At 44.5% G+C, this 25,600-nt stretch overlaps 2 protein-coding genes across 4 annotated transcripts; one reads left to right on the top strand and one right to left on the bottom strand.

The window, feature by feature from the left end:
• Positions 1 to 496: 496 nt before the first annotated feature.
• On the top strand, positions 497 to 9,314 carry NEU4 (neuraminidase 4). Of its 3 annotated transcripts, XM_083505522.1 has the most exons (4): positions 497 to 979; positions 3,062 to 3,288; positions 5,692 to 5,947; positions 7,457 to 9,314. In XM_083505522.1, exons 2-4 carry the CDS (start codon positions 3,088 to 3,090, stop codon positions 8,506 to 8,508), a joined length of 1,509 nt encoding a protein of 502 aa, XP_083361648.1. In that variant the 5' UTR covers positions 497 to 979; positions 3,062 to 3,087; the 3' UTR covers positions 8,509 to 9,314. The 3 variants fall into 3 exon arrangements, with proteins under 3 accessions (XP_083361648.1, XP_083361649.1, XP_083361650.1); XM_083505523.1 differs by lacking the exon at positions 3,062 to 3,288 and having other exon boundaries at positions 498 to 979; XM_083505524.1 differs by lacking the exon at positions 497 to 979 and having other exon boundaries at positions 3,280 to 3,373.
• A 958-nt stretch (positions 9,315 to 10,272) lies between these two features.
• TM4SF19 (transmembrane 4 L six family member 19) lies at positions 10,273 to 22,611 on the bottom strand. The gene is made up of 6 exons (XM_083506645.1): positions 22,311 to 22,611; positions 17,941 to 18,132; positions 16,553 to 16,633; positions 15,005 to 15,189; positions 13,289 to 13,478; positions 10,273 to 11,827 (listed from the first exon to the last, which is right to left on the bottom strand). The coding sequence occupies exons 1-5, from the start codon at positions 22,398 to 22,400 to the stop codon at positions 13,289 to 13,291; spliced, it is 738 nt and encodes a 245-aa protein (XP_083362771.1). The 5' UTR covers positions 22,401 to 22,611; the 3' UTR covers positions 10,273 to 11,827.
• Positions 22,612 to 25,600: the final 2,989 nt, after the last annotated feature.

Genomic DNA, 25,600 nt, shown 5'->3' with positions numbered 1-25,600 from the left:
TCATAATGTGTACACACTGGTGGTGCTGCATTGGAGTCAGAGTAAATTAAGGTGTACACGATCAAAGTCAATAAATTCTGGTGCTTACGGACCTCCGGGGTTGTCTAGTTCAAGTACTGTATCTTTCTTACAGTTCTTCATCTCTAAAGAAGAAGCAGCAGGCAAGTCTTGAAATTGCCCATTAGCCAAACAGAAAATTATAGGTAGGTAGATAGATGTTATTAGTTATCTGTACAAAGTATGGCTTTGTAATCTACACAGATGTTACAAAGGATAAGACAGTTTCCCCAGAATTCTGTTCCCAGGCTTTCCTTTGAGGAAGGAAGGGGTGGAATTCAGATAATAATGTCGCTCTTCCTAGACTTTAAGGCTGCTAGTCTGGTTTCTTTCCATTCGCACAGATAAAAGCAGAGTAAAGCCACAAAGGCCAATGGGCTTACTCCAGCAGCATAAACATGATAGTGGTGAACATAACATTCTCCCTTCACTGCCATTACACTGAACATGTGATTCTGATTATGGAGATGTGCGGCTAATGAAGTCCACATATACAGACAGGTAGGTATGCCCCGTGAGAGTTTCCCAGTTAGTTAAAAAAATAAAAATAAAAGGGAAAGTGATGGTGACAGGTATCTGCACATGGAGATTGCTGACTGTGTCCTCACTGTGCTCTGACAATGATGTCTTTGTCCTCCGTTTGCTGATTAAGCTGCTGGCTGCTGGCTCAGTGCTTTCCCCCCAACCATGGAACAAGTAGCGAGCCCACTGGGTCAGAGGTAGAGGGAAGGGGGGGGGTGCTTGAGAGTCAGAACGTGAGGAATGAAATAAGGCATCACATAAGCAGTGAAGGAAGCTGCTGAAATTGCATCGGTCAGCAAAGCGGAATTTGTAAAGGGCTCAGATGAAGACAGATCAACATAAATAACTTATCAGTGGCTTTGGGGACAAAAGACAACCTACCAAGCAGAAAGGGGGCAAGGTTTGTGGTTTCATGCTTGTTTTTCTTCTGTAGTCTCCGCAAGTTTCTAGATGTCTCCTTATTTGGGGCATGCCTAGATGGACTAGGATTTTCTCCCTCCGTTCCTTATACTTGTAATATCTCTTCTTCCAAGAAGGGACTAAGAGGAGATTCTGCAGTGTAGTGTGGGCACTGCTCCCGTCTTACCCCTGCCTTTCAGCTGCTACCATCCCCTCCCCAGATAGTGTATCGTGTGACACTCACCCTACTTCCTCTGAGAAATCATAAAATAGTGCAGATCTTACCTGAGCCATTCCTGTTTTCCCCACCAATGCTTCTTTCCTACCAAAGCACCATCTGGCATACTGTTCTTGGTGGCCTCCATTCCGCTCCTTTGAAAAAAAGAAAAATCACACAAAGAGCGATACAAATGTTTGTCTGCAGTGTTTGAAAAACTATCTGTGTGGACTCTTTGGTACTATAGTGGGACCTAAACCTTTCTCCTGAAATTTATGGACCCTACAATAATTGTGTGTCTGGTTACCATTTTTAAATGAAGTTGTTTTTCACTTATTAATTTCTGGTCACCTTTGTTGTTTTACGAGCCCCTGCAGATTTGCCTGCTAACGTGGGCGTATCCTGCAACATCTCCTTGACACAATAGTGCATTAGGGACCCCTGGCCGTTAAATCCAGTCGCAGACAACTCTGGGGTTCCGCGTTCATCTCGCTTTACTGGCCTAGAGAGCCAGTTTTTGTCCGCAGACAGCTTCTGGGTCATGTGGCCAGCATGACTAAGCCACTTCTGGTGAACCAGAGCAGTGCAAGGAAACGCCGTTTACCTTCCCGCCGGAGCGGTACCTATTTATCTACTTGCACTTGACATGCTTTTTAACTGCTAGGTTGGCAGGAGCTGGGACCGAGCAGCAGGAGCTCACCCTGTCGTGGGGATTCAAACCACCAACCTTCTGATCGGCAAGCCCTAGTCTCTGTGGTTTAGACCACAGTGCCACCCACATTCCAGAGTAGTGCATTACTGGTGGGTTTATTCCGCTTTAGTCTAGTTTAGTTAAACATCATTGCCGTCTGGTGGGGTTGTTGCAGAACAAAAGTACAGTAGAAGAAAAATAAACTAGAACATTTTGCAGTATAAAAAGTTGCGGTATTTCAGCAGGAAGTTGCAGGATATGCACTGACTGGAAATCAGTGGCGTAGCGTGGGGGGTGCAGGGGGGCCCGGCCGCACCGGCCGCAACATCTGGGGGTTAGGGTTAGGGGGCGCAAATCCACTGGTTAGGGGGCGCAAATTACTTGCCTTGCCCCGGGTGCTGACAACCCACGCTACGCCACTGCTGGAAATGAAGCTGGGTGACCATCCCAAAACATTTGCAGGGGCAAGAGTGTTAAAAGCAGAATTGTGTCTAACCACCCAGAAAGCATCATGAGCACAAATCACCATCAAGGTGCAACGAAAAGGATGTCTGGAGAGCTGCTGTGTCTATTCCTCTCGTGTTATTGTTTCTATGGTGTTTATCCATAGTGATGGATTGATTATGGGTCCTATACAGTATGTCTAACTCTTGCCAATTTAACTCTCTTGGTTAAGTTGCCTGTTTTTGTATTGTGCATGGGAGGCGATGTGGGTTGGGATCCTGGGACATCATCCCAGCATACCGGCCATCACTGCTTGTCAGTTAGTGATTGCCAGGCATGACTAATGTGGAGCTAAGCATCATCAAGAATTGTGGGTGATGGGGTAGAATGGTCAAGGATGAGTTGGGAACAGCTGCTGGTGAGTCTGCTTTAGATTTTACTAACATTCTGTTTTGGGGGATGGGAAAGCATAGGATTACAACAACTATGTTGTGGTGTAGTGCAACAACATGTGAAGAGCCACAAGTTCCCCATCCTTGTCCTCAGCCAAAGGAAGAGACAGAATTAGGCGTCTGGAGGCTTAGGTGCACATTGATTTGCTGTCCTTGAAGACAACACACACCCTTCACCGAGTTCACAGGTTCTCTGCTTACAAAGAATGTCTGCTGTGTGGTTTTTAAGTTTCAAGTCTGCTGTGTAGATACATCCCACCTCTCTCTTTGGTATTTTAGGGCTTTCTCTCCTTGCTGCAAGTGCAATGGGCTCTCGCCATTTCCCTGCCCGGACAGTCTTGTTTGAAAGGGAGACGAGCGGAGTGACATACCGAGTGCCAGCGCTACTCCACATCCCTTGTGTTGCAAAGCTGCTGGCTTTTGCCGAAGAGCGGCTCAGCGTTGATGATGCTCATGCCAACTTACTGGTGCTGAGAAGGGGCACTTTCTACAAGAACTTTGTGGATGTAAGACAAAATGAAGCCAGTTTTGCTGACACCGTATGACAGGACTGAAGCTTAAGGCATAGAGGAAATTATCTGTGACATCTTTGTGAGTTTCCCACAGGCTTCTGGTTGGCCCCCTTGAGAAGAGGATGCTGGACTAGATTGGCCATTGGCCTGATCTAGTGGACTGTTCTTATATCTGTTTCTGTGTTGCTCTTTCTTTGTCACTTATTTAGTTGTTAGGAATAATATAACTGGTGCCTCTTGATACTCTGAAATTCCCACCTTGTTCAGCCATGCATATAGCAACCATAATTGCCAGGAATGGACCAGAGCAAATTAAATGATAAATAACAGGTTTTTTCACTCACCATATTTAGATCCTGCTGCCACCAGCTCATCTTGGCTGCACTGAATAGTCATTTTTCTTATGCTTCATGTGACCTGCAGTAGAGTAGGGTTTGTTCACAGGTGATGGTTGACACTGTGCTCTTCAGATGATAACTTAGGCATAAAACTGCTGTTACAGATGATGGGCAAAGCTTTGTTTACCCCCCACCAGGCCCAATGCTTGACAACAGAGGCAGTGTACATATTCAGCTCCTTATCATTGAATGATTAATACTGAAAGGACCAAAGTTCAAGTAATGTGTGGAATCAGCCCTAATGGTTTATCGATACCTTTAAAGATAGAAGTTGCTCTCACTACTGCTACAAAAACATAAGAAGACCAGACCAAAGGCCTGCCTAGTCCAACATTCTGTCCTCACAGTGTCCAACCAGATGCCTAAGGGAAACCAATAAGCAAGACATTAAAATTGGATATTAAATTGAACTCTACCATCCACTGCACTGTCCACTGATAAACCTCATTTCCATTTCTTGGTCTCAGTCTTTTTATTTGTAAAGGGTTACTGAACTAATGCAGATAAAATGCTTTGAATACTTAACAGTTCTGTATAAACAGTTCTGTATACCCGTAATCATGTTACCCATCTGCTTTTGGGTATTCTTAATCACTCAAGGGATTGATTGGTGCCAGTAACACTGGTGTAACTGATTGGCTTAACATCAAGCACTTTCAAGCTTTCTTCTCTTTCAAATACTACCTAACACAATAAAAAAGTTCCTTCCAGTAGCACCTTAAAGACCAACTGAGTTAGTTCTTGGTATGAGCTTTTGTGTGCATGCACACTTCTTCAGATACACTGAGAAGTTGCCAGATCCTTCTATATAGTGAGAAGGTGGGGAGGGGTATTACTCAGAAGGGTGGTGGGAATGGGTGATTGGCAGATAGCTGAGATGAGCCTGTTGACGACTCTTAACGACTGCAATAGGTCTTGCAGGAAAAGGCAAGGGGTGAGAAGGTGAAAAATGGCTTAGTCGTGTATAATGAGATAAGAATCCAATGTCTTTGTTCAGACCAGGTCTCTCCATGGTTTTAAGTTTGGTAATGAGTTGCAATTCAGCAGCTTCTCTTTCCAGTCTATTTCTGAAATTCCTTTGTAGTAAAACAGCTACTTTGAGATCTTGTATAGAATGTCCTGGGAGATTGAAGTGTTCTCCTACTGGTTTCTCTGTTTTGTGATTCTTGATGTCAGATTTATTCTTTGGCGTAAGGTTTGGCCTGTTTGTCCAATATAGAGAGCTGAAGGACACTGTTGGCATTTGATGGCATACACAATGTTAGACGATGAGCAATTAAATAGTCCCGAGATGGTATGTGTGATGTTGTTGGGGCCAGTAATGGTGTTGTCCGGGTGTATGTGGCAGCCTTTTCCTGCAAGACCTATTGCAGTCGTTAAGAGTCGTCAACAGGCTCATCTCAGCTATCTGCCAATCTCCCATTCCCACCACCCTTCTGAGTAATACCCCTCCCCACCTTCTCACTATATAGAAGGATCTGGCAACTTCTCAGTGTATCTGAAGAAGTGTGCATGCACACAAAAGCTCATACCAAGAACTAACTCAGTTGGTCTTTAAGGTGCTACTGGAAGGAACTTTTTTATTTTGACTATGGCAGACCAACACGGCTACCTATCTGTACCTAACACAATGTGATCTTTCCTTTGGAATGAGGAGGGTCCCAGAGAGAGAAGCTGCCGACCTCAAAGATGGTCTCCTGATTAAAGCCCACCACAATAACTGAGAATAAATTATTTCAATGAATAGAATATTTCTGTATGATCAGACAATCACAAGATTGCTGAATCAACACCTTCACACAATTCCTTATTTATCTTCAAGGAGTCTCTTTTCCTTGTTTTTACTGACCAGCTATGAATTAATCTCTCGACCAGATGAGCAAACCTTATGCAATAATGGGTTCCTATTTCAAATGAAGTGATTAGTTTTTTTCAAGGGAAAATGCCTGGGGGGGGGGATGAATTGGCTTCCTAACTCTTTTCCGTCTTTCTTTGCCAGTGGGAAGATATGCGAGCCCTTGAAACAGCAACTCTGGCACATCATCGGTCCATGAACCCTTGCCCTATCTATGATGAGCTTACCGGCATGGTTTTCCTGTTTTTCATTGCTGTGCTGGGCAGAACCCCTGAAGCCTTTCAGATCATCACAGGCCAAAATGCTGCCCGCCTCTGCTATGTGACTAGTTCTGACCAGGGCATCAGCTGGAGCCATGTGACTGACCTCACCCAGCAGGTTATTGGCGTGTCCATTGAAGGTATGAGACACAGGAGCAGTTTACTTACTTACTTACTTACTTACTTACTTACTTAATTAATTAATTATGAAATGTATATCCCACCCTTGCTCCCAAAGGAATCCACAGTGGCAACCAACAAGCAACAAAACAATAATAATAAACCTTTAAAGCATCTTTAAAATAATTTAAATACAGATCCAGGCTGGGAAAGATCTCAACTTAAAAGATTTGCTGAAAGAGAATATGGTCTTCAGCAGGCACCGAAAGGATGACAGCATACTTACCAACTGACCCAGAAAAACCAGGACACCCCATTTCCCACTGCGACAGTAAAGCAGCCATTTGGAGCACCTTGGTCTCGTTCAATTTTGGGCCAAGAACCTGTCCCCCCAGCACATTTTCTGGGCCTGCAATCTTGCGCAGGATTTTGGACCAGGAAAATTGTGTCCTGGATTTGGGCCGCATTGTGTTGGAGGGTATGCAACAGAGACAGTGCCTGTCTATTATTCATGGGGAGCGAATTTAAAGGGTTGGTGTCAGAACACAAAAGGCCCAATTCCTACATTGTCTGGAATAGACCTCCTGATAAGGTGGTATCTATAGGAAGCTCTCACCTGCAGAGCACAGTGATCAACTAGATATATAAGTGGTGAGACAATCTTTTATGTTAATAAAGGAGAAGGAATGGAGAAGGGATACATTTAATGAGCATTCATTCTGATTTGTTTGTGGGAAAGTTGGATGATGTTGCATCAAAGCAAGCAACTTGCCTGACACTTTTTCCATTGTAAAAGCTTTGATCTTTGGGGGAAGTGGGTTTGTTGCACAAGTGCTCCCAAACTAACTATAATCATGCTACCCGAATTTGTTGGTTTGTGACTGAATCCCACCCCAAAACAGTGGCAATTTGGGAATGCTCAAAGAGTTTTGTGGCACCTTAAAGAGTAACACATTTATCAATTTATTATAACTTATCCAGAAGTTTGATTGTTTCCATGTGACATTAAATAAAAACAATGGTTTCTTGTCCCACTAGAGGTGTTCACTGACAGAGCAAAGTTTGGATGAGTGCGCTATCCGCTTTGTGTTCATTTTGCATACCCTTAAACATTAATTGAATTGTCACAGACTATGTATTTGGAAACTCATTGTCATTTGACCCCACCGTTTGCAACTTTATTTCTTGACATGTCCTCCTCACTTGTCAAATGATAACAACACTTCATGCATCTGATGAAGTGGACTCTGTTATACAAAAGCTCCCACCATAATAAATGTGAACTTCATTGCCACTTAGTGGAAGGGCCATAGCTCAGCAGTAGAGCGTCTACCTTTCATGCAGGGTCCCAGGTTCAATCCCCAGCACCTCTGGGTAGGACTGGGAGAGACTCCCTCTCTGAAAGCCTGGAGACCTGCTGTCAGTCCTGAGCTAGATGGACAAATGGGTTTGTCTCCGTATAAAGCCATTTATATTCACGACTCTTGGTTGTCATTGTTCCTGACACTGTCTTTCCCCTTTTGCTTCAGACTGGGCCACTTTTGCGCTAGGCCCCGGGCACGGCATCCAACTGAAGTCAGGCCGCCTGTTATTGCCAGCCTATGCTTACCACATTGACTGCAAAGAGTGTTTTGGGAAGCTCTGCAAAACCACCCCTCACGCTTTCACCTTCTACAGCGATGACCACGGGCAGAGCTGGCAGTTTGGCGAATTCATCCCGAACCTGCAGACCGTCGAGTGCCAGATGGTGTCGGTGGATGAGGAGGACGGCAGCAACGTGCTCTATTGCAACGCCAGGAGTCCTCTGGGCTTCCGGGTGCAGGCCCTCAGCACGGATGATGGAGCCGTATTTCACTCAGGCCAGCTGGTGCAGCGACTTGTGGAGACCCCGCACGGTTGCCATGGCAGCATCATTGGGTTCCAAGCTCCACTTTACTATTTGCAGCACAACACTTGCGAATTCCAGAGAGACACCTGGTCTGATAAAGGTGTGGGCTTCCTACCTCAGGGTTGGTCTGATACGAAACACCCACCTAGTCTTGCCTCACCGACTCCTTTTTTCTGCAGCCAATCTCTGAGCCACCGACAGCCTCAGGAAACAAGAACTTCTGGTGTCTGTTCTGGTCACATCTCATCAGGTAAAGGACATGCTGATCTAGAACATGCTAAAGCTGGAAGTATTTCGCAATCGGGCTTTTCTTTCCAAATGCCAACATGGGTGTTGTATTGCCACCCAACGAGCTCCAGATCCCGAGTCAACCTGGGGATTTACCTCAGCACCTTTCCCAGGGATGCTGACAGCTGGACTGAGCCCTGGGTTATTTATGAAGGCCCCAGCGCCTACTCAGATCTGGCCTACATTGAGCTGCCTTATCCAGATTTGTCAATAACTGGGATCCCAGCCATAGCTTTTGCCTGCCTGTATGAGAACGGGGTACGGTCCCCATATGAGCAAATCTCCTTCAGTATGTTCACGTTGCATGAAGTTCTTCAAAACATTCCTCTCACAACTTCTGCCCCAGGTTTGAAGCAGCCGTCAGGTGTTAGAAAGAGAAAGGGGAAGAGTTGTGCTATTTCTTAAAGATCATGACAGAGGGCCTAATGATGTCACTAGAAACCATGTCAATTTTTATATTACTAATATCAAGCGCAAAGGCAGATTTTCATAGAGAATGCAGCAAGCAAGAAGGAGTAGAGGTTTAATCTTTCCCTCCTGTTGTATTCTGCTAACTGAGTTTGTGTTTTGAGAATTTTGCCCCTAGGAACACCCAGTAGCTGAGGAAGGAGATGGAAGGAGGGAGAAGAGAAGAGAAGAGGGAGTTAAGAATATGATTGAGAATGAGATTGAGGTTATCAATAAAGCTCTCTTTGAAAATCATTAGAATATCTTTCTTCTGGTTGAAGGAATAATACAAAACCCCTACAAGTAGGAAAGCATAATGCAAAAGACCATGGGATTCTTTCCAAAAGAATTATCTCAGATATCCATTCAGTCTCCAGTTCCTATGCTATCACCGCTACTTTGCTTTCAAACAATGGAACACACAAAGTAGAGAAAGTGACCTATTCACTTAGACCAGCCTTCTGTATTGGCTTTTTGCAGGGGGCGGAGTGGGGGGGGGCAGGGAGGGGGGAATCCCCTATGTGCCAATGGATACTGATATTAGTTAAAGGGATTTCATTCAGGACTGTGGTATTAGCTGCATACCCCCTGCCTGGCACTAGCACCTTATGCATAAAAACCCCTGCACATTAGATGCAAAGACACATAAATGACACATCTACTTTAGCCCTGTAGTAAGAGAGTGAAACCTGTCAATTTTCTTAAAGGTCTTCCTGAGCAATCAGGACCTGGCTAGCTAGGGCCTGCCACCTGCTGGCCAATGCTTGACCATTGTGTCTAGAAGAAAATTCTCCCCTGGGATGGGTTTCCAAGTCAGGCTCTAGAGCTCCTCCTGATTGCTGCTTTATTGCAGGTGTATTCTGCAACAAACTCTTAACAACAGTGCATTAGTAGTGGGTTTTTTTTCTGTTTTAGTTTGTTGTGCAATGAATGCTTCCCCAAAGCTTCCAGGTTATTGCAGCCTGGGAGGGGCTATAGAACAACCAAAGCAGAACAAAAATAAGCCAGAACATTTGTGGTATAAACAGCTACAGGATTTCAGCAGGAAGTTACAGGATATGCACTGAATGGAATGAAGTAGCGCGACCACCCCAAAGCATTTGCAGGTACAAAAAAACAGGATCGCATATGACAGCCTGATAGCATAATGAGCACAAATCATCATTAATGTGCAATTAAAAGGATGTCTGGAGAGGCCTTTTGACCCAATATTAGGGGATTAGTGGTGGATTTCTTCTGCTTTGTTGATTTCTTCTGCCTTTGGGGGAGGGGCTGTTACCAATTACCAGTTCGTGATATCTCAAAAACCTATTTACTATATTAAGCCATCATCTGAAAACTCCCTTTGTTAGTTTCACCACTTTTTATGTGAGGATAATGGTGCCAGCATGCTGCTAGGGCTTCCAGGGGTTCAGGATGTGAAATTCTAATTAACAACATCCCCAACTTGGGGTGAGGCAATAGTGTTACAGTACAGTCAATTCAGGTGTGTAAGGATTGTGTCGCAACTGAAGTGAAAAATAAACACTTGAGGGAAGTGAAGGACAATGGGGAAAGTATGGAGAATGCAGCCGTCCAGAATGAATGCTATCTGACTTCTCAGGAATAAAAAGAGTGGGTGAATGGTATCAAAACTGAAGAAAAGTGGCATCATGGTGGCATCTGGTAGCCCTGAATCCTTTTATAATAAGTATCATTGGCTGAGATCATTTAAAAAATGTATAGAAAAATAGGTATCTTTATTTATTTTCACACAGGTTTTCAGCAGCTTCAACCAACAAGGCCACCTATCATGGTGGCAATTAACACAAAACAAGGTCTGAACATAACACAGCTAGGCAATTGTTTTCTGACATGTTTTGAATGTTATGGAAGAAGACATACAGGTCATCCCACTCAAAATATACTCCCCCCTCTCTCTTGAAAATAACAAGTCTTCTGAACCTACTCTTGTAACAGAAGGTAGGGTTGCCATATTTCCAAAGATGAAAATCCGGGCAAAGTTGTTGAGCTTATTTTTGGGAAAACACCGACATATGACAGCCCTACAGAAGGTATAGAAAACACAGACCTGGAAACACAGCTCTCCTGCCCTACCCTTCCCAATTCATCTTCAGCAGCATAATCGGAAAATATTGCAATTCTTTAAAAATTAGCTTGTTCGTACAGATGTACTGTACATTTGTTTTCCTTAATTTTAAACTAATTAAACACCAATCTTAATATGAGTATTTAAAAGTATTGAATGGATTTTTGGGTTGTGCAACTTGTCAACTCTACACATTCCCTTCATCTAGGGGTGAGGAACTTGCTGGTGGCCTCCCAACTTTCATCAGCCCCGGGCAGTCCAGCCAATGGTCCTGGATGTTATCTAGGAACAGCTGGAAGTCCATAGGTTCCCCTTCCTGGAGGGTGGGAATGTGTATGGTTGCCAAAGAGAATTCAGGAACGCAGTTTCCATTTCTGGAGCCCCGTGGGGCCTCAGGGGCCTCTCATGTGAGCAAAACAGATTAGAACTGTCTCCTTGATGTTGCTCTGCCTTGTTCCTAGACCATCCTTGCCTTTGCTTGAGAAAATGTACACATTTCTAGCATTCGAATAGCTCTAAACTTTAAAGTCTGAGTAAAGCAGCACTGATCCCTTTCTTAGACCAATGTATTAGGTGGCTCTTTGCGGTGCCTCTTTCCACTTGCCAACCAATCCATGACATGGACTCCAAAATCTGTTGCTCATCAGGTTTGGCCTTCTCACTTGAAGGGCCTGTGGCAAGGGAGGCAGAAAGTAGAGCCCCAAAGCCAGAAGACCTGAGACAAACTGAACCTGTGTGCAAAAAATCTCTACATTCATGCCTCCTGTGTAGCCATTTCCCCCCCTCCCAGAACAACCCAACGTGCTTTCTGACTTGATTTCATGTCGGCAGGAGTGTTTGAATTTTAGAAATAGCAGGAACACGAACATGTGTTCATTCAGCATAGGAAAGGAGGACTTGGGTAGATGTTAAGGAAGTATAAATAATTAAATAAATAACACAACAACATGACTAAATCTCAAAGCACTGAGATCAATAAACCCAGGACGTCAATCTAGATCTGTGACACTGTAAGCATTTCCTTAGTGACAGCAGTTCCAGTCTACATCTCCTGACAGTAGCTGACAATGATGCCCATGGAAGACAATGATATTCCTTGCACTGAAAGGTGGGTGATGGCTCATTACTGTCTGGCAAGCAGCATCTTGAGGCTTCAGGAACAACAGAGGAATCAGAAATGCGCAGAGGCTGCAGCAATGAAAGTTGATGATTGCGGATACAGGTTAATGCACATATCTTTGTAATCTCACATACAGAGAGAGATTAAGTAAACAAAGTCTGTCATCTTGATCCTAAAGAACTGATGTTGCAAACAATAAAAATGTGGGGGCCAAAACATCTGAGTATGCTGGTCTGTGTGTTTCACAGAAATCTTCATCAGAGTTTGACTCAGTTTTCTCTTATTATTATTATTATTATTATTATTATTATTATTATTATTATTTAAATATATACTCCCTGGAGTCCTCTAAATGTTGCTGGACTACAACTCTCATCATTCCTGACCATTGGCCGTGCTTGCTGGGACTGATGGGAGTTGAAGTCCATTACCTCTGAAGGGTCACAAGTTCACCTCTCCTGATATAATGTAATTGCAAAAATGTGGGAAACAAACTGAAATGTCATTATTTTCAAAACTGCTCAAGGGCATGCTGTTTTTAGCCGTGAGCTGCCAGAGCTAGAACTAGGAACCAGTGCATTTTGCTCAGGGCTGGGTAAAGATCTGTGTAACTTTGGGACTCCGTGTTCTAAAATATTAGGAGCAGACGTTTTATTCTTCTGTCCCAGAATCCTAGATTTCTTTCATGTCTCCTGCCTGCCGTCTTCTTCTCAGTCCATCTTGGGATGTAATCTTTATGGCTACAACTTTAAGACTTCGTTTGTTATTATTTTTTGGTGCCCTCCCCTGCCCTTCTCACTACTTTGTGTAACATCCTGCCTGTTTAAGAGGTCTGGAGCAATCAAAAGCTTGCTCACTATTTTGTGATATTTTGATTGGCTCTAGCAAAAATATTGCTGAATTGTGGGTTTTAGCATTCATCTTATGGGCCCACACAACTTCCTTTCCCCTCTTCTACTATTGCTGACTCTCCCTACTTACTCCTCAACTGCACGTGTGTGTGTGTGTGTGTGTGTGTGTACGTACACACACACACACACACACACACACACACACACACACACACACACACGGCACCTTTCCAAGCAGCCACAAAGCTATTTGGTCTCTACCGACTGCTGAAACCACCATCAGAACCCTGCTCTATCCCTTTTAATATTTCTAGAGTACAAAACAGACTGGCAGCAGCTGCTGCATGATGCAATATGAGCCTAGTGATCTGTATCTTTGTTGCATGTCTGACTTTTATTGCTGTCTTTTTGGTAATGTGGTAATATGGAAGTTTCTCTATTGGTCAACCAGCATTCATATTATGTTATTCCCCTTCCCGCTATCACAAAGTAAACTACTCTGACCAACTGCTACCCTTCTTATTAGGTATCTGCGTTGACAAGGGTAGAAGGAATATTAGCAACAATCACTTGCTTCTATCTTCACCTGTTGGTGTGTGGATGCAGGCAGAGGGACCATTCACAGGCCATATGCAACAACAACAACAAAGTTACAACATTTTAGTGAATTCCTGTTACCTATTTCTTTTCACATAAGCCACAGAAACATCCAAAAAAGCCATTGATGATCTGGAGAACAGCAAGGACCATTTCCACTGTGCTGATGATTAAGAGAGCCGAGAAGAAATAGACATTCCAGCTCACAATATTACGTGGCTCGATGCACACTTTGTTCCAAAGGGGAGGATCATACAAATAATTCCGAGTCCTTAAAGGAACAGATTTTGAATGAGAAAGTTGTAAGTGAAGATACATTATAAACGAAGGACAAGGGAAAGCTGTTCAATCAGGAGATGTTATTTTTGTACATTTAATAATAATAATAATTTATTACTCATACCCCACCCATGTGACTGGGTTGCCCCAGGCACTCTGGGAGGCTTCCAACAGAGTATTAGATAAAGATTAGACAAAGATTTCTGGATTTACTGGGTTACTGAGCATGCTGTCCTGTGCACCATTTTTCCTTAAATGGTTTTACATTTACAATATAATATTAAATATTGTCTTCCCTGGTTGCATTGTCTCAAGATCAAAGACATGTGGTTGCCCTTCTGACACCATCATTGTAGAAGTTAGTAGCAGTAATAGTAATTCACCTGGACAGAAGACCTCTCTGCCTTAGGATTCCCTGCACTTGCAAGTGTCGCTGCTTTGTTGACATCCCGGTTCTACTGACCTTCCACTATGATAGAGTTCCTTAACAAGTGATCCATACATGCTGAGACTCCTTCACTTTTTCCCTCCCAGCAACATTATCCCTACATATTCTTTGGTGCTTGTTGCAATTGCCAGTGCCCCCAATCCAGTTTCTCTGTGTATGTTTTGATGCACAGGACAGGTAATATTCCCCTGGGAAATAGCTCAAGCTAGCCTCACAATTTAATTGAGTAATGCAGATACGGGCTCCTGAGCTGCATGAGCCACGTTTAATGGGAGTCAGTAACAGAGAACTTGTTTGGAAACACTGACCGTCTATATAATTGTTCTGTCTTCGGGACCAACAATATACAGAAAGCCATATGCCCTTCCAGACATCCTTTTTATTGTGCATTCACGATTATTTGTGCTCATGATAGTACAGTAGTACCTCCACTTACATAACCCTCTGGTTATGTAAACTTCGGGATACGTAAGCGGCAAACCTGGAAGTATTTTACCAGGTTTTGCCACACGAGCATGCGCAGAAGCGGTCCTCCAGTTGCAAAAACCTCGGGATCCAGCCAGACCTCCAGAACGGATCCCGTCCGCAACTAGAGGTACCACTGTATTGGGGCAGTTATATGTGATCCCACTTTCAATACTGTTTGTTCCTGCAAAAACTTCAGGGCAGACATACTGTAGCTTCCTGCTTAAATTCTGCAACTTTTCATACTACAACTGTTCCAGGGATGGTGGTAGTCTTGCTTTTGTCACACTATAGCATAAGAGGGGTCCCCTGGACAGCAATACTACAGTATCACTCAGGAAGCATTACAGAAGAATTAATAAAGTGGAATGATCTTTGGGCAGTGCAGCATCCATTCAGTCCTGCAGAACAGACCTGGCAAAACCCCCACCTCTCTGGAGGGGCCTATCATCAAGTCATTGCTTGCGGCTCATTTTTTTGGCCATGACTCTGAACTCAATGGAGAATGGGTCTCAGTTTTCACCACTAAGCCAAAACATCTCTCAGCACAGGTTAATAGGCATTGCTCTTCCATAAAATGACCCATGACCTCCAGGTTTCTTTACCTGATGTTTGAGGACTGACTGTGTGTTTGAAGGAATGGATAATCCCACTGAGTCATCTGCGTCCCATTGTGGGTGGTGGAGCTATAAAAGCAGAGAGGTCCCTCTGTCAAGCCCACACCAGACAAAACAAAGCAAGCAGCTGATCCCAGCAAGGCCAGTCCTGATAATACAATGGAGAGAAACATCTGTGGGCAAAAGAGGCATAGAAATTAAGGGCACTTCCAGATGACCTGATAACCGAGCATTGATCCTGACTTGTTTGCAAGGAGATGAGATGGCGATGGCTATTTAATGAGCACTTACTCCGTTTTGTGTTCCAGTGCAGTTTCCTGTCACTTTCCTTATCATGAAAAGTTTGATGTTTTGAGGAAGCGGGATTATTGCTCAAGACCTCCCAGTCATTGATAATTGTGTAACCTGAATTTGCTGGTACGTGACTGAATCCCACCCGAAGGTATTGACAGTCTGGAAGTGGCCTAATTCCAGTTATGCAAGACCCCTTCAACTGCACTGCTGAACCCCAGTAATTAGGAGCAATGGGAAGGGAGATTGGTTCTAAAGGGCTTTATGGAAACCATAAACTTCTGGTAACTTCTGATTGCTACACTACAGGCACCAGCAACAGGCCGCAAGGCTCCTGGATGGGGGAATGCACCCTCCAAGTTTGGATTAGGGTGGGGCATGACAAGGTCCTTGACCTTGGCAATGACTAGAGTCAGGTTGAAAAGTGTAGTGTCTGGTCCATTAGGACAAATGGGACACTGCACCATTAACCTCTTTCATCCAGCCCCCATCTGCCTGCCTTCATGTTGACAACCAGTCTAGGGCTGGCACTGCCTGTCAACTTCCTTCTCCTTGGTCTTAAGTCATATCAGGACCATACTCTCAAAGCACTGCAATATTCCTTTAACAGTCTCCCAAACAGTGTTTTTTTCTTTTCTTTTAAAAATGTTTAGGGGTACTCTCATTTTCCTACTCATATTGAAATACTGTCCCTCAATGATTCACAAAATATTTAGGGGTATGCGTACCCCTGTGTCCCCCCCAGAAAAAAGCACTGCTCCCAAATAATCCTTGTACAGTGGTACTTTGGGTTACAATCACTTCAGGTTACAAATGTTTCAGGTTACAGACTCCGCTAACCCGGAAATAGTACCTTGGGTTAAGAACTTTACTTCATGATGAGAACAGAAATCGCACGGCAGGAGCAGCGGGAGGCCCCATTAGCTAAAGTGGTACCTCAGGTTAAGAACAGTTTCAGGTTAAGAACGGACCTCCGGAACAAATTAAGTTCTTAACCAGAGGTACTACTGTAGTCTGTGAAGGGTAATGAGAGTCATTGGGAGACCCCCATTCCTCTCACCGAGCCACAATTTTCAGAGTTCCCTGTGAAGAGGCATTGATTGTGAAATCACTCTGAGAACTATGAAAATGCTGAACCGTGTACAGTATCGAACTGGAACTTTGTCAAGAATCTTGACTGTTAAGCCCTGCCATTAAAGCTGAGGGCCTTTCATCAGCGGAACAAATGAGCTACCACCCTCATACCTTTTGGCAAGTTCCCCAAGTGCAGGAGGCGTTCTTTCCCCTGAATCCAATAACTGTGATCTGAACTGCGGCTGGGAAGACCTGGGGAAGACAGTAATGATTCAGAATGAACACCCTTCTCTGCTAAGCGGGGGGGGGGGGGGTGTCGGGTCAATTTGATTCTGTTTGAATCTTAATGAGAAACTACCTCATTTTCACTTCTTGAACCAATACACAAATTGAAACTTATTGGGGTGGGATTCGGTTAACAAATTTTGCTAGCTCTGCGTAGCCTAGCAGCAGGATGGCCGCAGGTGGAGTCCTGTAGTTGCGATCTTCAGTCTGGGAATCTGTGTGTTTGCTCATTCATACTAAGCCAAGCAAAGAGGTCAGAGGGGCTTGCAGGAACCCTGGAATGTAGCTCACTGCAGAACATAGCAGACATATATATATATTAAAAAAAACATGTGCAGCAGATCACTGGAAGAAACGAGCCAACCAGAGAATGCAAATCAAACGAAACCACACTCATGGCAGCTACTCTCTCTCTCTCTCTCTCTCTCTCTCTCTCTCTCTCACACACACACACACACACACACACACATGCAAAGCAAACATGGAGTAGCATGTCACACAGAAGAAGCATGCACAGCGCCCTTTCAATGCACATGGGTTAAATGGCTATAGCTCAGCCATCCTTTTTGAGAATTTTCAGAAATCTGGGGAAGAATCCAATTAACTTGTTCTACCAACAAAAGAATGTATGGCTGTGGAACATCCCTCCCTCTCCACAACGCATGCCCTGTGTCCTCCAAATCTGCTCCAGAGGGTTGGTGGGACCCCTAGGACAGATTTAGGGGTCCCATGGGGGGAAGGGGGGGAGGGATGCTCTATTACACATGTCTATCCTTGCACTGGTGGTAGCACTACATTGGATACAACCCTGGTCAGTTTATACAAGATATAAGATACTGCATGCCAAACTGCCATTGAATTGGACAAATTGTCTTCAGTGTATCATGAATGGAATTTTCAGGCAAAACTGAGAGCCAGTGTGGTGTAGTGGTCAAGAGCAGTAGACTTGTAATCTCCGCTCCTCCACATGCAGCTGCTGGGTGACCTTGGGCCAGTCACACTTCTCTGAAGTCTCTCAGCCCCACTCACCTCACAGAGTGTTTGTTGTGGGGGAGGAAGGGAAAGGAGAATGTTAGCCGCTTTGAGACTCCTTCGGGTAGTGATAAAGCGGGATATCAAATCCAAACTCTTCTTCAGTATATCCTTGCTCTGCATGTACCCTGCCCACCTCCAATGGCAAAACCTTGTTTGGTTATAAACAACAAAACAGAAGACAAAAAGAGCAGGCCTTATGGTTTCCTACGTAGATTCTTGACAGAAAAATATCCACTTACCAATAAGCCTCCTCCCCACACTCCTGGCATCAGCATAGCTTTCTTTGTGATGTGACCCATCTGTAGATAACGCCATTCCCAACTGGGAAAGAGCAGGAGAGTGTTGGCAACAACAGAAAGCAGGCCCAGGGTCAAGAGGCATGGCCCCAGGATCCTAGCACACGTCCCCACGCACATTGTCAGCAGAGAGCCCTGCAAAGATGAAGAAAAGAGTCACAGACTGTGTGAGCATTCCTGTTTTCTCTGGCTTTAGAGCATTTTGTTTGAGTACACATGATCCACAATCCATATGTGTCCTGTAGTTTCTTGAGAAATACTGCCGATTTATGTGTTTTCCCTCAAACCAGTGAAGGACACCGTTGAAATAAATTTCATTGCCAGTTTGCACATGGAGTGAGGTACGCCATCTTGTGCTTTGCCAGACTGCCCCAGCCCCAGTGGTCTGCACTGGCTGTTAAAGGGTCATGTACAGATTAGTCAGAGACACAAGACTCACAGAATACAAATAACTACACACTGAAAACTTGTTAAAAGCAGACCGGGAATGTGTCCATAAGGTATTTTGCCGCCCCCCGCCCCCCACACCATCAACAGGGCAAAGGGAGGGAGAGTTAAATGGGATGGTTTGCAAATTTCCTAATGTGAAAGCATCATTTCCTCTACTTGCAGTGGTTGGGCTGTAAGTGACATTGTTTAAGTCGTCAAAAATGGCACTGCCCTTGCATAAGAGGGAGGTTTGCAGATGTCCAAAAATATCTTTTAAGCCTCTGTGGTGTGGGGGTGGAGACTCTTCAAAAGAGCTCAATAAGCAGAGTATACTGAGTGGTCATGGCATGGAATGCTAACTGGTAGTTGGGGAAATGGGCCAGGGGAATGGAATGGAGTATCCTGAGCAAGAACATTTCACACCACATTTTCTAGCAGGTCCCACCCATTTATTTTAAGGCTAGATGTGCCTCGGACAGCCAGACTGATGACAACTCTGCAATGTTAGTTTCCTACCCAAAATACCCTGACCCTCTCCTGACTGTCTTTCCCACTACCTGGGCATGCAGTAACATGTCGTTGACACATGAATGGCACATTTTAAATGGATTTATACTGGGCCATCTAGTCATCACTCTACTTTATTGGTTGTTTAGTGATGTTTCCCTGGTGCTTCTGCAGCTCAGTTGGTAAGAGCGTGATGCCAATAACACCAAGGGCCCAGGTTTGATTCCTGTATGGAGCAGCTGCATATTCCTGAGTTTTGGATTAGATGGTTGCTCAGGGTCCCTTCCAACTCTACAATTCTATGATTCTATGATTATTGCACCCAAACTTTAACTTTGCTCATTCCATCGTCCATGCTCCTGCAATCCCCGCTTCCCTTCCCTGCAGCAATAAGTCAAACTGCAATGCCAGGCCACCAAACTTCCATTTGCACACTTTAAAAAACTTTATGTTTGTGTTATGACTGGTGTGTTAAACCATCCTTTTCTGCGGGGAGGGGGCAGACCACAAGAATGCCAGCATATGGCATCTATAAGAAGTATGTGGGAGAGGCACAAGAGTGCAAGCTTCTCTCCCCACACCCTTTCATGTTATTTTTGCTACATTGCCATGCAACCATATCACCATTTGATTTTGCCACTTCTAAAGTTTGGGTTAAACCACAGAGCCTAGGACTTGCCGATCAGAAGGTTGGCGGTTCGAATCCCCGTGACGGGGTGAGCTCCCATTGCTCGGTCCCTGCTCCTGCCAACCTAGCAGTTCGAAAGCACATCAAAGTGCAAGTAGATAAATAGGTACCGCTCCGGAGGGAAGGTATATGGTGTTTCCGTGCGCTGCTCTGGTTCGCCAGAAGTGGTTTAGTCATGCTGGCCACATGACCCAGAAGCTGTACGCCGGCTCCCTCGGCCAATAAAGCGAGATGAGCGCCGCAACCTCAGAGTCGGTCACGACTGGACTTAATGGTCAGGGGTCCCTTTACCTTTACCTTTTAAAGTTTTTGTGCTCAGGCTGCGATTCCTATGCTAAACCGTAGCCCCTTCCAACAACCCGACAGGAACGCTGCTATACAGCATTGACAAAAAGTTTGGGAGAGTGGGTGTGTCACAAAAAAACGCATTTAATTTGGAACATTGCCAGGGTACCCTAGTGCTATAGTGCAACAAAAGCAAAATAACAGTAACAATCAGAACATCTGATGTACAAAAAAACAGGATTTCAGCAGGAAGCTGTGGGCTACGCAGCAATTGTTAATGAAGCAGCATGGCCATCCTTAAACTTTTACAGGCACAAATAGCATTGGATGCAGGAGTGCATTTAACCACCCTGGTACCTGCAAGTCAAGGGCACAAATCATCATGAATGCACAATAAAAAGGACATCCAGAGCGCCGCCCCCCCTGTTCCTTGTTATTCTTCTCTCTCACAGGTGAATGGTTTTGATTGCCTTCTCCTATTTTCCCAATACAGTGGTACCTCAGGTTACACACGCTTCAGGTTACATACACTTCAGGTTACAGACTCCGCTAACCCAGAAATAGTGCTTTAGGTTAAGAACTTTGCTTCAGGATGAGAACAGAAATCGTGCTCTGGTGGCGCAGCGGCAGCTAAAGTGGTGCTTCAGGTTAAGAACAGTTTCAGGTTAAGAAAGGACCTCCAGAACAAATTAAGTACTTAACCTGAGGTACTACTGTACACAGCTTCTCCTCAGGTCACAAAATTGGTAACTGACGTATATTTGGGAAAAGATGCTCCCCTACCCAAATCCCATATGCCGTATTTTTTGCTCTATAAGACTCACATTTTCCCTCTTAAAAAGTAAGGGGAAATGTGTGTGCGTCTTATGGAGAGAATGCAGGCTGCGCAGCTGTCCCAGAAGCCAGAACAGCAAGAGGGATTGCTGCTTTCACTGCGCCGCAATCCCTCTTGCTGTTCTGGCTTCTGAGATTCAGATTTTTTTTTTCTTGTTTTCCTCCTCCAAAAACTAGGTGCGTCTTGTGGTCTGGTGCATCTTATAGAGCGAAAAATACGGTAACTGCTGTCTCTTTAGGCAAGAACTCCAAAAACCTCTGGAAGTTCAGCAAAGCATAATACAGTGGTACCTCGCAAGACGAATGCCTCACAAGACGAAAAACGTGCAAGACGAAAGAGTTTTCCGTTTTTTGAGTCGTTCCGCAAGACGAATTTCCCTATGGGCTTGCTTCGCAAGACGAAAAGTCTTGCGAGTTCTTGCAAGTTTGCTTCCTTTTTCTTAATGCCGCTAAGCCGTTAATAGCCGCTAAGCCGCTAATAGCCGCTAAGTGCCGCTAAGCCGCTAATAGCCGTGCTTCGCAAGACGAAAAAACCGCAAGACGAAGAGACTCGCGGAACGGATTAATTTCGTCTTGCGAGGCACCACTGTATCCCGCACAAAACACCCCATACCACACTCATGTAATTCAGCATGGCCTTTCCCCTCTGGAGACTTATGGCTATATGTTTTTTAGAAAAACGCATATTCCTTACTCCCAAAGAAATTCCAGAAGGATGTATACAATTTAGCAACTTCTAACAGTTACAGTCGGAGATTATACAGGACTCTCACATACCCACACACGCCAGCACCTGGTGAAGAAGACCTCTTTATTTCAGCTGGCATTTCAAGTAAAGATCCCTTGCCCCAACATACACACCAAGTTTATAGTTAATTTTATCTAGTTTTATTTGTTTATTTCATAAAATTTATAAACCGCTTGTTTGCAAGAAACCTCAATGTGGTTAACAAAAAGATTAGAGGAAAAGATAATTTTGTCTCTGTTCTGTTGCCTTCTTGCACACCAGTTAGAGACTATGGGTTGCCATATGTCCTCTTTATCCAGGACAGGTCCTCATTTCATGAGAGTCATCATAGCAATCCATAGTTAAAAGTAGAAGCCGGCAAATGTGTCCTCTTTTTTGCTCTCTAAAATACAGCAATCCTACAAGTAGTATGTAAATGAAATAATAATAAATTAACAATACTGTGCTTCCATCTGGATAGCCACATACTATTGTAAATGGGTCGCTGAGATATCACAAAAGTGTAGTAGACATCAGAGTTTGTTTGTTTTTTAATAACTGGATTTCCCCTAGAAATGGTAAATCTTGATTAGATGATGATGATGATGACAACATTGTCTTGGCACTGCAGAAACATGAATGCATGAGGAGTACTGATCTATTAGGCAGCCAGGAAGAAGCAACACCTGTTTCAGTTTATAGTCTAGAAATGTCCTGAATCCATCTCAACTGGGAAATGGAAAGTGAATTCCAGTTTCAGGTTCCTCGACTCTTTTGCCACCACAGCAAACCCACCATCAGCTGGTCTTTACAGAATTAATTCTTCCCAGGTCTTTCACTTACCTTTGAGAAATAGAAAGCACTGATGCAGATCCAAGGAACTGGTGGTATCAAAGTTGCGCTCAGCTCCAAAGGTTGTTGCCGTTGTTGCATTAATCCACACAAGAGAAGTTTCTCTGGAAAAGGCAGCAACAGCTGGCAACTATTTATAATCTTCTGGCGACTGAAACCTGGGCAGGCCCCAACTTATTTTCTCCCTAGATGGTCAGACCTGGATCTAACTAGTTTTTCTTTAATCACACCAGTCACATGACCCTTCTTCCCATGATGGGCAAGTCCAACAGCTCCGTACCGTTCTAAAGGAAAAAATGACAAATAAGTGATTAGAAGAAAACTGTTTCTGTGAGGAAGTAGGCTTAAGGGCGGCAGTTGTACATGAAGCAAGCTTGCAACATGCTCAAACAAAACAATGCTAGAGGGACAGTGGTGCTGCTCTGTTGCAACAAAAACAATAAAAGGGTCTCTCCAGGGGGTTGTTTATTGTGCATGCAGTCTACATGGCATCAGCAGCATGAAAATGCCCGCTTATTTTGCCCACCACCACCAAGAGACGCAGATTTGCACTGGGAGGTGGGTCCAATCATGTTAAAAACAACAGCGATTGCTACATCCTTGATCACCAGGGATGAGCTATCAGTGGGCCACATGACATAGGAAGTGCCCAATAGGAGCCGATTACCTGTCTGATATGTGAAATTGCCACTAATGCCCCAGCCAAAGCTGCCTTTCTTCACACTGCAATTAAGAAGAATGCACATATGTTATAGAAAGGAAGACTGTACAAGCACATACAGTGGTACCTTGGGTTATAGACGCTTCAGGTTACAGACTCCGCTAACCCAGAAATAGTACTTCGGGTTAAGAACTTTGCTTCAGGATGAGAACAGAAATTGTGCTCCGGCGGCACGGCAGCAGGAGGCCCCATTAGCTAAAGGGGTACCCAGGTTAAGAACAGTTTCAGATTAAGAACATACCTCCAGAATGAATTAAGTACTTAACCCGAGGTACTGCTGTATATAAGATCCGTATAAAAAATCTGTACCTGTTGCCTTGTGAGACATCTTCAGGAGAAGAAAAGGCTAAGGAGTAAACCCTAAATAAATCCAGAGTGGAGTCCCTAAAATGGTTGGATGGCACATTGCACACCTCCTTCTGGCAACTCCTGCAACCAAGCTGGTGCCAAATGTATTGCTCTATTTTCCTTTGGACCACATCAGTGGGGCCGAGGGGGGGTGTCTTGTCATCTGGGCAGCCAGGACCTCCTTACACACTGCCCAGGCTTGTGCCCTGGGGAGGTCACTTCAGTGCTGCTAACACCACAAAAACAACGTGGGAGGCAGCGGGCGCTGTGATTCTCCACCCTGGGAGGTGCACTCCATTGTCTCTTGAGACAGATGGATACCAGCAACAATATATATATACAGTGGTACCTCAGGTAACAGACGCTTCAGGTTACGCGTTTTCGGTTTGTGCACTGCGCTGAACCCAGAAGTACCGGAGTGGGTTACTTCCGGGTTTCGGCACTCGCGCATGTGCAGAAGCACTAAATCATGACCCACGCATGCGCAGACGTGGCGCTGCGGATTGCAAACGTGCGTCCTGCCACGGATCACATTCGCAACCCGAGGTTCCACTGTACATGGCTCAATTCGGAGCCCTCAAAATAAATCATTTTTTAAAAAGTGCTCTCATTATCACCCACCCATTTCCAAATTAATCTGGACAGAGTTTGGCCAGCACTACGTGCATCACCTTCACAGTCTATAGACAAATGTTTATCTATGGCGGGTCACTGCAGTCTGCGCCCTCTGTGCAGCTCAGCTTCAGATGTGCCTGGTTGGTGTGTGTCCCATGTAAAGGTATACTTGCTGAACTAAGAGGGTGGAAAGCTTTGAAGTGGATGCACCCAGGATGTCAGGGAAGACCTCTATGGAAATATCTCACAGGGGAAGAATGACACATGAAAAAACCAAGAAAAGTCAATGCACTGCTATAGTGCTCCACTGAGCCTCTTGGGCTTGCTGATCAGAAGGTCGATGGTTTGAATCTCTGTGACAGAGTGAGCTCCCATTGGTCTGTCCCAACTCCTGCCAACCTAGCAGTTTGAAAGCATGCCAGTGCAAGTAAATAAATAGGTACCACTGCAGCGGGAAGGTAAACAGTGTTTCCATGAACTCTGGTTTCTGTCATGGTGTCCTGTTGTGCCAGAAGCGGTTTAGTCATGCTGGCCACATGACCCAGAAAGCTGTCTGTGGACAAACACCTGCTCCCTCGGCCTGAAGTGAGATGAGCACCACAACCCCATGGTCACATTTGACAGGACTTAACTGTCCAGGGGTCCTTTACCCTTACCCTTTTTAGTGCTCCATATTTCAGCTCCAGATTAATGTATCATTATATGGGTCAACCATTCTCAACTGACTTACAAAAGTCAGGTGGTTCCACCAAGAATAACAAAATTCCCTTTATAGTTATATACAGTGCGCGCGCGCACACACACACACACACACAACTCACCACACTGAAACAGCTGAAGTGTATAAATCACATTGCGATTTTCAGGGAGTGGAGGAAGAGGAAGGTTAATTTTTGGCACCACTGGGGAAGTGTTGCAACTCACTCTTATGTTCCAGCTACGTCACGCCAGCCACACAACTCTCTGTTTGGATCAGCTGTCTTGAGAGCAAGTCTGGTGTGGTGATTCTACTTTCACATTTCAGGCACTTCATATAGTGTTAGAACTCCTACAGAGTTCACACCAGTGCTAACAAGCGAACTACCACATGCTGATGTATCATCAACAGCAGCTGGCCTAGTGCCACTTATAAAACCACCATGACAGCTGTCAATCACTGAAGAGCTCAGAGCGCTATTTTTTATTATTATTGCATTAATAAATTATTATTGCAGATTGAGTGCCTGAATGCTATAGCAAGAATTTTAAAGTGATGGCCTAGCAGAGTGGGGCTATATTTGTACTCAAAGATATTTTGCTGCCTGAGACAGAGCAGCATATGTTGCCCCCCACCCCCACAGGTCAGTGTGTAAAGTACCCAAGGCTGGCCACATTTTGTGGGGAACTGCGGCAGAAAAAGCAACAAGCCTCTCTTCTCCTCTAACACAAAAATGGTAACCATAATAAATTAACTAATAATTTGCGAAGCCATTTGTGAAATCAGCTGCCTCACTCTACCTAATGGGAGAACCAGCCTGCTTCACTTCAGGCAGCAAAATGTTTTTGACCATTAATGCCAGTTGCCAAAGCAAGATTTTAGCAAAGCAAACCTGCACAC

This window comes from Podarcis liolepis, assembly GCF_965112155.1.
Source record: "Podarcis liolepis genome assembly, chromosome: 5".
Taxonomy (NCBI): Eukaryota; Metazoa; Chordata; class Lepidosauria; order Squamata; family Lacertidae; genus Podarcis; species Podarcis liolepis.
This window is presented reverse-complemented; position numbering and strand designations above follow the sequence as displayed.

Bases quoted from the DNA above. Each gene is read 5' to 3' on its own strand.
- NEU4 (XM_083505522.1), top strand. From the start codon at position 3,088: ATGGGCTCTCGCCATTTCCCTGCCCGGACAGTCTTGTTTGAAAGGGAG. The intron at 3,289-5,691 runs GTAAGACAAAAT...TTTCTTTGCCAG, and splicing joins TCTACAAGAACTTTGTGGAT to TGGGAAGATATGCGAGCCCT. The intron at 5,948-7,456 runs GTATGAGACACA...CTTTTGCTTCAG, and splicing joins TATTGGCGTGTCCATTGAAG to ACTGGGCCACTTTTGCGCTA.
- TM4SF19 (XM_083506645.1), bottom strand. From the start codon at position 22,400: ATGCAACAACGGCAACAACCTTTGGAGCTGAGCGCAACTTTGATACCA. The intron at 18,133-22,310 runs GTAAGTGAAAGA...TCATCTTTGCAG, and splicing joins GTGCTTTCTATTTCTCAAAG to GGCTCTCTGCTGACAATGTG. The intron at 13,479-15,004 runs GTAAAGAAACCT...TGTTCCTTTAAG, and splicing joins AGTCAGTCCTCAAACATCAG to GACTCGGAATTATTTGTATG.